The 11,249-nt window shown below is 65.1% G+C and overlaps 3 protein-coding genes across 3 annotated transcripts; 1 reads left to right on the top strand and 2 right to left on the bottom strand.

Moving 5' to 3' along the window:
• Positions 1 to 423: 423 nt before the first annotated feature.
• On the bottom strand, positions 424 to 744 carry MNEG_8361 (hypothetical protein; the record flags this gene model as incomplete). Its single annotated transcript, XM_014043165.1, has 1 exon — positions 424 to 744. One exon carries the CDS (start codon positions 742 to 744, stop codon positions 424 to 426), a length of 321 nt encoding a protein of 106 aa, XP_013898619.1.
• Positions 745 to 3,193: 2,449 nt separating this feature from the next.
• On the top strand, positions 3,194 to 7,807 carry MNEG_8362 (AAAP family transporter: amino acid; the record flags this gene model as incomplete). The annotated part of the gene is made up of 13 exons (XM_014043166.1): positions 3,194 to 3,198; positions 3,337 to 3,458; positions 3,729 to 3,928; positions 4,346 to 4,487; positions 4,684 to 4,754; positions 5,021 to 5,196; positions 5,524 to 5,600; positions 5,800 to 5,853; positions 6,105 to 6,166; positions 6,469 to 6,546; positions 6,826 to 6,984; positions 7,199 to 7,297; positions 7,535 to 7,807. 13 exons carry the CDS (start codon positions 3,194 to 3,196, stop codon positions 7,805 to 7,807), a joined length of 1,518 nt encoding a protein of 505 aa, XP_013898620.1.
• Positions 7,808 to 8,439: 632 nt separating this feature from the next.
• Positions 8,440 to 9,638, bottom strand: MNEG_8363 (hypothetical protein; the record flags this gene model as incomplete). Its single annotated transcript, XM_014043167.1, has 2 exons — positions 8,440 to 8,722; positions 9,622 to 9,638. 2 exons carry the CDS (start codon positions 9,636 to 9,638, stop codon positions 8,440 to 8,442), a joined length of 300 nt encoding a protein of 99 aa, XP_013898621.1.
• Positions 9,639 to 11,249: the final 1,611 nt, after the last annotated feature.

The raw sequence follows: 11,249 nt of genomic DNA on the forward strand, positions 1-11,249 counted from the left end.
GATCTGGCCGTTCCCATAGTTGCCGCCGCCGCCGCCGCCGCCGCCGTTGCCGCCGCTGCCGCCGTATTTGCGCTTGACGGGCGTGCTCATGTGGCTTTGGGGCGAGGGGAGAGGTGGAGCGACCGAGCGGGGCGTGTGGGCAAGGTGCGGACAGTTGGGGGAGGGGAACCATACGAGCAGTGCACGGCGGTTAGGCCAAGCGAAGGTTTGAATCCCTCCCCATGACGCTACATGAGCCAGCCAGTTATTATTGCAACACCAGCCAGCGATTGGCCTACATCAACGCTTGCGCCACGACCATCGCCGGCTGGCTGCTCCACGCAACAAGGCTCCTCTTCCCCCACGCGCAACGCACCAAGCCAATGCACAGAGACGTCACGCCCCGCCATCATGATACACGCCAACACTCGAGCGCGACACCCCTCACCTCTCGCTCCTGCTGCTGGTGGCCTTGGGGGAGAAGCCCATAAGGTTGCGTGGGCTGTTGCCAAAGCTGTCCGCATCGCTGTTGGGGTAGCGGCTGCCGCCGCGGAAGAAGCGGCGCCAGGGGCTGGAGCTATCGCTGCCCATCGCCGGGCTCTCGCTCTGCAGCTCGCCCGCCGCGCGGCCCTTGGGGGTCGCGACGCCGCTGCTGGACACGGGTGACCCGCCGCGGCCTCGCTCCAGGTCTGCAGAGGTGGACGGTCCCGCGGCCGCCTCGCGCGGCCGCGTCGCTATCGGCTTCAGGTTCGGACCTGGCGCCATAATGCCGCGCCGCTGGTGAGCGGGGGCGGGGGGCCGCCGGGGGGGTTGCGCGGCGCTGCCGCGCTTCCGGTCTGCGATTGGGGGCGCGAGGGGGTGCGGGGCCCATCGGGCGGATGCTGGCATGCGACTTAGTTGGCAGGTACACAGGGCCGGTGACGCCGCATAGGTATGTGCGGGTGACCGCGGATGAATTGACAAGGTCAGGCCCAGTGAACAAAGGATGTTGGTGCAGCGGCTGCGGGACGGCACAGTGATGCACGCCGGTTGGGCAGGCGCGCGGCGGCGCTGCGCAACATGGCAGGGGCTGCCAGATTGCAGGTCGGCCCAACTGCGTCGAGGACCACAGGCCACGCAACAGTAGCAATAGTTTCTGCACATGGACGTGCAGCGCTCCCGAATGGAGTCAGGAAGGCCCCCAACCGTGGCGTGGGGCCTGCGGTGCCCCCGCGCTGGCCTGCCAGCCGATCCCACAGCCCCTGACTGGGCGCGTTGTGTCTTCTATAATGCACAGGATCGAAGTCACCGGGTTCGCAGGGGCGCGGCCAGCTCGGGTGTCCCAACTGTTTCTCCCGCTGTGGTGCACTGCCAGAGCCAAGGCGTTGAGCACGCCCCTTCAGACGCTCCTCTCACCTGTGCGTCACGCACAGCCGGTATTGGCACCTGGTGCCGACGTGATTGGCCGCCCTGCAGCAGCCAGAGACCGCGGTGAGGCAAAGGGGAGCACTGCTCTTGCTACCCACAGCTCGGAGATGAGCTGGTTCGAGCCCGACAGGCCTTGATGTCGATAAGAATTATGCAACACCGTATTGAATCCCCGTGAACCAGTTTGTCTCCGATGGGCGGTCAGCTGAAAGAAGGTAGCCGTTGCTGTGGCCACAGCAGCGCCAGCCCGCGGCCTGATGAGCTCTCCCCGACCCTATGCAGCTCACCAGCCACAATCCAAGTCTATGTATGCGTTGCTCGCCTCCCCCAGCCGAGCAGTAGCTGCTGACCCAGGGTTCGACCCCGTCGTATATATGTGTATGCAGTGAGGTTTCACACTGATTCCAGATACGCGACTCTGAATACGGCTTCAGCGAGCCTGCTGCAACCTTATCTCTGATCTTGCATGGGCCATGTGGCTGGCACCGGCACCAGCACACTGCTGCGACCACGGCAGGGGAAGCGGGTGCGGCGAGAAGCCGCACCCATCCCAGATCCATGCAAGCCTAGATTATGCTGCCACCAATCTGACGGCACGGACCAGCATGGTCGCGGTGCCCTGCGTGCCACAAGGCAATGACTCGTCCTGACAGGTGATGGACTGCGTGTTGGTGCGCGCTTGATGCGGGCATTTATACAGGCAGCCGACTCCTCTCTGGAATTTTTCAGCCCTACCTTCCTTCGTCCTTAAAAAGACCTCACCCTACCCTGTTCCCTGAAGTCTACACCTGAATGCAGTCGTTGCACCCAAGCCGCCCGCCCCGACCTTGGCACACACAAGCCTCGACCCTGCCGAGCCCCTGTGCTCGCCTACCTGCAGAGCAGACCCTTCAAATTTTACTGCCACAACACGACACGCCGACATTGCAGTGTGTTGTGCGCAAAGACAGCGGAGGTAGACTGACGGTTTTTGACTGCGGGGTTGGACGTGCCGCGCACCATGACCGTGCTTTGCTAATCGCCCCTACACCACAGTGGTCCTTCAACCAACCCAGGATGTGTGTTGGCACCAGGGTGCTGTGGGTGCGCACACATGGCCGCCGCGCTTGCGAGACTGCAGTGGAACAGGGCAGTCTACAGTGGGACATTTCCGTCAAGTCATGGTAGCCCGCACGGCTCAAGGCATGGAGGGAGTGATGTGACAAGCGAGGCAATATGTGAAATTGTACTACACCTTGCCCCCACCTGTAGGATCAGCAGTGTTTTGCGGCCGCCCAATCTAGCTCGTCACCCTCGCGCTGCGCGCATGCGCCGAGCGAGTTACTGGGTGGCGATCCAGTCAGATGATCAGATCGTGAAAAGAGCTGAGGCACCTAGAAACCACAATCATTTGTCCATATTTCACCCCGCGTTTGCTGTGCTGGCCGCGTAGGCAGCGGCAGTCACCGCGCGTGAGTCGGCGAGTGCGAACCGAGAGGCGCTACGAGATGGAACCTAATACTGAAGAGGTCTCGCAGGGTGGCTACTACAACCCACGGTTAGCCAGGGAGAGGCTGCTGATGGGTCACATGGTGCCTTGGCATGTTGCGTTGGCACTGGCGCGCTCAAACTGCTCGTGCTGTTGCTGCTTTGCGGCACAGGCCAAGACCCGTCGTCCCAAGCCCAAGAATCCACGTGGAGGAGTACCGCAGCTTATCAGGATCGATCACGTGCGTCAGGGCTGCGAACGTGCTGACCTGACTGTACGGGCAGCCGCCACAGGGGGCACGTGAGCCATGTGATGCACATGGCAGCTGGCAAGAGTGCGATGTTGTCCAACCGCTCCTGCAAGCTGGCACCGCAATGCGGCGCTGCTTGAATCACTCGCCGGCCTGACGCACAGCACCCCGCCGGCGCCCCCTTCCCCACGCCTCCCCGCCGCGCCCCTGCACCCGTCCCCGGCCGCTGCAGGGCGCGAGCGCGCGTGCTCCTGGGGACCGAGGGGGCCACCAGCCTGTCCTCCGTCTCCACCCTCTGCAACACCGCCCTGGGTGCAGGGGTGCTGGGGCTGCCCTACGCCTTCGCGCGCGCAGGTGGGCGCAACGCGCCCTGCGGCGCAGCCGCGGAGCCGCCGGCCTTCTCTAACCCACCCCGCTATATTCCCTGCACCTACTTAGGGCTGCACGCCTGCACCCACCGCAACATCAAAGAAAAGCCGCTCCCTCCAACCCGCGACAAGCCCGCGGCCAGTACGCCTTGACCCCGCAGCTGCAGCGGCACGCCGCGGCCCGCACACGAGCGCCCACGCCCCGGCCCCGCGGCTCCACATGCCGACATGCGCCCTGTTCCGCCTCGCCCCGCAGGCTTGGTCGGCTGCCTGCTGCTGTCGCTGTCCGTGGCGGCCCTGGAGGCGTTCACCATGTACGTCCTCGCCAAGTTTGCGGAGCGGTACGACGCTCCATCGTACGGCACGCTCATCCGGCGCGCGTTGGGGCGCAAGACCGGCGGCGTGCTGTCTGGGGTGATGGTGCTCTACCTCTGGGGATCGAGCGTGGCATACCTGGTGGGCGGGGGGCGGCGCATACTGGCCTTGGAGGATGTGACAGGGGAGCGGTGTGCATGCATGTGTGTGTGTGCGTGCGTGTGCGTGTGTGTTGTGCGCCCTTGCGTCGTGTGGGGCTGCGTGCAGTCTTGCGATAGGGGCGCGCCGGGTGCCACGGCCGAGGCAACCGGGATGCCAAAATTGCGGAGCCTGCTCCTACAAGCAGGACGATCAAGGCACAGCCAATTGTCACGCCTTCGCGCACAGGGGCACATGCATGTGTGCAATATCTGCTCATGTGCTCACGCGCGCACACAAACAAGCACACAGAAACGCCACAAATACACACATACACACACACACACACACACACGCACACACACACACACACACACACACACACTCACTTTCATGCACACACACACACACATGCACCAGGTCGTCGTATCCGACACGTTCACCAGCCTCTCAACAATGCTGCTGGGACCGACCGCCTGGTGCTCCCACCGCGTGGCGCTGCTGGCGGCTTTTGGGCTGGTCCTGCTGCCCCTCTGCTTCCCGCGCAACCTCTCGGCCATGGGTGCGGCATCGGGCGGGTCACATGCGCGGCCTGCATACAGGGCTATATTACCCAGGCGGGCCCTGGCAGTGATGGCGACCGCGAGGAACAGGACTGCGGCCGCAGGCATGCCAACAACGAAGCGGCGGCTGCCTGATTGCGATGACGCGCGGCACGGCAATGCCTGCGGTGCCCCCGCGTGGCCCCTCCTTTGCAGAGTACGTCAGCGCGGCGTCGGTTGTGGCTTTCCTGTACTGCTGTGTCGCGGTGTCCGTCAGGGGGTTCCAGGTGAGGCGGTTTTCGTTCGCCGCTTCAACTGCTGTGCCGCGTGTACGATGCTGGTCGCACCCTGAAACGGGGAGGACGGCGGCGGCCAAGCCGCGCCGCCACCTCAAGCCCGGAGCTCCTCGGATCCCGCCACCCAGGGGACGACGCCACAGCAGGGTGCCCCTTCCCCCCCGCCGTCCCCCTCGCCATGCGCCCGCCTCTTACGCTCCTGCATCGGCCCAACCGCCCCTGCGCACCGCCCTGCCCCTCCTTGCGCGCGCGACCAGGCCGTCGCGGCCCGGCCTGACCCCTGGGCGGGCATCTCATTAATAAAGCTGGACGCCGGGGCGCTCTACGCGCTGCCGCTCGTCATATTCGGTTACAACTGCCACGCCAACGTGGTGTCTGTCTTTGTGGAGCTGGAGCACCGCCCCAGCCGCCTCATCCCCGGGCTTCCGGCCAGGTGCGAAATTTGAAGGGCTGGCGCTTGGCCCGCTGCAGCGGCTGTCCGTGGCGGGGTCCAGGGGGCCTTTTGGGCTAGATTACGAGCTCGCAAGCAAAAGCCAGGGGGCATTCGCACGGCCTGAGGCATACGGGTCTGTGCTGTTGGTTGCACCCAGCCGTTTTGGGGCAGGGGGCGCATCGAATGCCCATGCCCAGAGCGTGGGCTGCGCCGGGCTGGCCATCCCGCACCCCTGCCCTCTCCTCGTTCATGGCGCCAGGGTGCTGTCACAAAATACCTCAAGGCATCAGCCGCGCGCCTGTGCCCCCGTCCCTCTGGCTTCCGCAGCCCTCGGGAGTATTATGACTTGGGGCGCCTCGCCCCCAAGCCCTCCACCTACAAGCTCATCGGGATGCTTGGCGCCAGTGAGCCCACGCACACGCCCGCCGTAGCGCCCGCCTGCCCGCGTTCCGGCCTCCCTGCTTCGGGCCGCGCCCTCAGATGTTGATAGAGCGCCGCGTGCGCCCGCTGGACGGGCCTCGCACACGGCCACGCTTTGTCGGCACACAGTGTGTGCCGACACACAGGCCGCCCCCCCTCCCCGCGCCTATCTGCATCCCTCAGTCATCGTGTACATGCTCATCATCTTCCTGGGCTACTCATCGGTCGGCATATCAGGTGGACCCTCCTAACGGGCTCGACCCCACTCGCACGGCCCCCGGCGGCGGCGTGTGCGCGCGGCCCTCTGGCGCCCATTGATGATGCTTCCCGCTGACTTTGCGGGCGGGCCGCGCCTTCCAACGGCGTCCTGCCCTGCAGTCTGGGCCTCGATTGTTGTGAAAAACGTTCCCATCTCCCTACTCTGAACATTCACCTTCCCCCTTGGCACCACTTTCCCCTTGGCACTCGCGCCCGCCCACCGTCCAAAGGTTACCTGGCCTACCCGACCTCCGTCAGTTCAAACGTCCTCAACTCCTTCCCGGCCGGGGACGTAGCCATGCAGGCGCGCATCACAGCACGTACTAGCGGCTGAGGGGACACCTCCAGCGCGCTGCGTTGCCGGGCAGTCGCGCCTTGACAGCCTCGCCGCCTCTGTCGCAGCGTTGTGTGTCAGCGCCGCAAATTGCAAGCGCCGAGGGCGCAGCGCTGCCTTTGTTGCCGCACCGCCGCCTGGTGGCCCATGCACTCGCGTGGGGAGCGCGGGGAGAAGGAGCGGCCGGGCAAGCTAGGTCCGAGATCTTTTTGGCCACGTCGCCCCGTGCCCCGCGGTCGCAAACGTCTCCTGCGCCGCAGATAGCGCGGGCAGCGATCGGGTGCGTCTGTGTCGGCTCATACCCCTTGAACCACCACCCCGCCCGGGCGGCCTGGGAGGTGAGCCGCCCTGCCCTGCTGCGGTGCAGTGGTGCAGGCGCCCTGGTGCGCGCGCTGCTGTGCGCCCCCAGGGGCCTTGGCATGGCGACCGTGCGCCTCTCCCGCAGCACGCCAAGACGCCTGTGAAACTTGTATGCCAGCCAGCTCGGATAAGCCCCTGTCTCACCAGTGTCGCCAGGCACTCACGAAGACACATGCACGCATGTACGCACGTGTGCACACCCACAACCGAGCTCACATCACAAACATACATACATACACGCCCGCCTGCCCGCACAGGACTTGTTCGACGCCCTGGCGGACGTGCGGCAGCTGCCCAAGTGGCTGTCCGTCTCCCTGACCACGCTGTTTGTCGCCTCGACGGTCGGCACGGCGATGCTGGTCACCGACCTGGGCAGCGTATTGCATATCGTCGGCGGCACAGCCGCCGCGTTCATGGTGCGCGGTAGTGCTGAGTTACGCGTGTGCGGGGATGCGGGAGCGCGGGGGGCATGCGTGTGTGCTGGGGCGCGGGTGTAGAGGGGGCACAAGTACGGACAGACGAGCGCGGACGCCAGCGGCGCCGCTCTCTGCGACGAGGCCGAGCAGCTGCCGCGCCCGGTGACGTCACGCCCTTGTCAATCCCCGCTCGCCCTGGGCTGCCCCCGAAAAGGTGTTCATGCTGCCGGGGCTGCTCCTGATGAATGCCGCAATCATCAAGCACACGACCACCAGCGGCCCGGCGGTGGGCAGCGGCTTGTCAGATCTCGCGGTGAGCCGTGCGTCGCGCTTCCACTGCGCGGAATGGCGACACACTCGGGGACGTCAGGCTGAGCAGCCGGCGCTTGGGTGGAAGTGCTTTTGATGCAGGGATCTGGGTGCTCCTAGACTGCAGCTGCCGCGCTGTTGCGGCTCGCTTCAACTGAATTTTGCATTAAATCGCCTGCATTCCACGGCGGCCAATCTTCATCAATCCCCACCGACCCCTTGCTTGCACTTTTCGCTTCAGGACGTTGAGGAAGATGGGGAGTTGGGCGACGACAGCAGCGGCAGCGGCGCCGACCGGCAGCAGCACCAACAGCAGCAGCAGCAGCGGCAACGGGGTGCTGCAGCGGCGGAGGACTCCTCGGCGCCGCTGCTGGACACCGTCTCACTCAGCAAAAAGGCGGGCTTCAGGGACGCGGGCTTCATCTTTGCGCCCCGCAAGGGCTGGTGGGCGGGGCTGGGCTTGGTGGCGGTGAGCCTGGCCGTGATGACCATCACAGTGCTGACCACAGAGTAGCGACTTCGAAGCGAGCAAGGCTCCAGGTCTCAAACATGCCTCAGAAGGGAGTTGAGGATCCCTATCCCGAGATTCTGTTGTGTGGCTGCGACAACCTGCGCCCCAGCGCCCCCACGCCGCCTGCCCCTGCAGGCCGTGCCTTTTGTTGCGCCCCGCGTGGCTGCCCAGGGAGCACCAGTTTTTAATGAGTTTGGCTCCGCTGCCAAGCGGCATGCTCATGGTGCCGCCATACTGCATGCTGCGCGCATGCCGATCGCTAATTTGTTGTGCCGAGTGGTGGGGCGCGCGCTGCTGGCCCCACCTGAGATTCCTTTACTGTGCAATTGCCTCCTGTGACGGCATGCTGACTCTGATTATGGCCATATGATAATTCCGAAGATACCCGTCGACAGGATGAAATAGTTACATCCTATGACCCAGTCAAAGACAAGGAATCAATAGCTTCAGCAGCAAGAAGGGGTTTGCATTGCAGCGCCTCGTGGTGTGTGGTCATGAGCGCATTACAGCTGCACTCGTGCAGTCAGGCAAGATGCATGGGGTCAACTTGCGGGCGGTCTGGCACACCGTGGAGATTCCTGAGCAGGGGCGGGCGGCCACGCGCACGGAGCGTCGTGCGCTGCACAAGCGCCGCCTCAAAGCTGCCGCGTCGCGGCCTGCACGGCGTCGAGCAGCGCATTGGCGCGCGCCACCAGCCGCTTGCGCACCACCCTCAGCTCCGCGGCCGCGCCGCACGGGGTGGCGTCCAGATCCAGCAGGACGCGCGTCGCAAGCTCCTGGCACTCCAGGCACAGCTGCGGCGTCAACGCCGCCGTTGGCACCGCCACTGCGCTACTGCGGCCAGCAGCAGTCTGGCAGAGGAAGCGTTCGTTGATGCGCTCCAGCGCCAGGCGCGCGGCTATGAGGCGCCGGAGCGCACTGCGGTGGCGCGAGAGGCGCCAGCCGCGAAACGCGGTCTGGATGGTGGTCGCGGCCCGGGAACGCGATTCTGCCGCCGCCTTGGAGGGTGTTGAACACGTGGGGCTGCATCGAGTCTGGGTGGCTGGCTGCTGCTGCTGCTGCTCTTTCTGCTGCTGCTTATGTCGGTGCTGCTGATGACGCCGCCAGCAGTGATGTTGCTGCTGCTGGTGCTGCTGCTGCTGCTGCTGCTGCTGCTGCTGCTGCTGCTGCTGCTGCTGCTGGTGCTGCTGCTGAGACTCGTCTCCTGAAGGTGCGCCAGTGTCATCATCAGCGTAGTGGTCATGGTGGCGTGGTCTCCGGCGGTGGGAGGCCATGTGCTTGGCACGCCTGTGAGCAGTGGAGGTGGGCAAGAGGAGCGAGGCACAACAGGGTGAGTCAGCATTCGTCGCAGACAAGCGGGGTGCATCAGCAACCTCCCAATGGCCCTGATCCCTGCATGCTGTTTGCATACAACACCCGTGTGTACAACATCAGCATGCATGCATATGTGCATGCAGCTTTGGAGGCCCGGCATGCGCACCTCAGCTCATGTGCCGCACGAAGGTGGTCGAAGGGGCCCGTGCTTGCCGCCGCTCCCCGGCAAGAGCGCTGGAGAAAGGGACCCTGTTGCTCAAGTGTGTACAAGGGCATCCCCAACCCCCAGGGATCAAAGAACTGCCCGCTGCGGCTAAAGTTCAACATCCTTGCTTCGTGACTCGCTGGCTGGCCGTGCCTTTGTGTGAGTGTTGATGACGACTCAAAATGTATCAAGTGGTGTAGATGCGTCATTTCGAACACCTGAGCGCCGAAGTTATTTGTACGGGCGGTTCGAATGAAGCAGTTCTGCACGGAACCTCCTCTGATGCTTCCGGGCACACCTGGAAACCCCTGGCATGTCCATGAAGTTTTAGGGAGCAGGGGGCCAGCCACACCAATGACTAGATTGGGTACGCTGCAATACACTTTGTATACGGTAAGCGTGCGTTGCGGGTGGGCGCAACAAGGGCGCGCTCGTGGCACATGCCTCTTTGTCCGCAGTCCAGTGCGGGCCGAGACCGCCTCCTCCACACTCGCTGCTACTGCACCCCGCTTCAGCAATCGGTGCCAAACACACGGCAGGGGACCGACATGGGGGCCTCGCCAAGGAGCGCCCCCCTCAAGCTGAGGGCCTGAGGAAAAAGGGGTCCCTGATAACCACCCCCGCAGGCCGCTGGAGGCAACCGTCACGACGCCTGCCCATCCCGGGTCGCTCCCGCTTCGCATGCTCGTTGAAACGCAGTTTCATTACTCATTGTTTGGTCCGATCCCCACACCCAACGGAAACATCTCGTTTGCAGTGACAGCACAGGCGTGCAGCTCGCTCTCTGCCAAAAGGGAGGTTGGCATACTTAGATGCAAAACAGAATTTCAAAATTTCGGCGCGGGCGCTTAGGCCACGCGTGTCCGTACAGCAACACGCGGCCCGCCCTGACAATTGCACGGGCCCCTCCCACACACGACCGCCGCCGCCGCCGTTGCGACCAGCCCCGCTCGCTGCTCGTGCGTGCTGCGCCTTCGTGTGTGAGGGCGGAGCAACACCTGGACCAAGAAAGGTACCCCCGTGTGTAACAGCCCGACTGGGCCCATATGTGATGTGCTCGGCCGCAGCCCCACCACCGGACGCCCCATCGCGCAAAGGGGCCGGGGGGCCCCTTTAGAAACATGCCACCGCAGCAGCAGCTCGAGCGCGCCTGCGGCGGCCTGGCCTCCAAGACATTGCGAGCCGCCGGGACGCGCGCGCTAGCACAGTTTGCAGACCGTCCTCAAGCCCGGGACGCCCCGCCGGGCACCGCGCCAGCCCCCCGGCGCGCGATGGCGCCCTGCCATGCGCTCGCCCTGCGCCCGCTCTGCACGCGCCGCGAGCGTCTGAACGGTGCGTTCCTGGACGCGACCCCCTCCTCTCACACAGCGGCGCCAGTCTTGGCGGCCAGCTGCTCAGCGGAGAAGGCGACGGCGCCGCCGCTCGCGCCCGCCTGCTTGCGGCGTCGCGCCTCCACCATCGTCACGGCCATCTCCATGATCCCGCTCCTGCAAGGCGCGGCGCGGCGAACACTCAATGACAAATGCCGGCGCCGGAAGTTGAGCGGCTCGGCGCACGCGCGATCCACAGATCGACAAAGAGGAGCGAGCTCGGCATGCAAGGCGCGCTGCTCGCCCCATCTGCCCGCGGTCGCATGCACGCCAGCAGCTGCGGGGACGCCAGTTCTGGACATGTTCCGCGCGGCCTGGGCACGACACACGCAGTGCACCGAAGGTCGCCCTCTGCCTCCTCACACACAGAACAAGCAACCCTCCGTATCACCTCCCCGGCCCCGCCCACCTGCCCAGCCCCGGCGGCTGCACCGGCTTGTTGGTCCACCCCTCCCTGCTGGCCAGCAGCTTCTCCCACGCCTCGTCAGCGTCCACCGCCGCCTCGATCCGCCGCGCCTCTGCCTCGTCGAAGGCCCACGTGCCTGCCGCGGTGCGC

This window comes from Monoraphidium neglectum (assembly GCF_000611645.1).
Source record: "Monoraphidium neglectum strain SAG 48.87 unplaced genomic scaffold scaffold01580, whole genome shotgun sequence".
NCBI lineage: Eukaryota > Viridiplantae > Chlorophyta > Chlorophyceae > Sphaeropleales > Selenastraceae > Monoraphidium > Monoraphidium neglectum.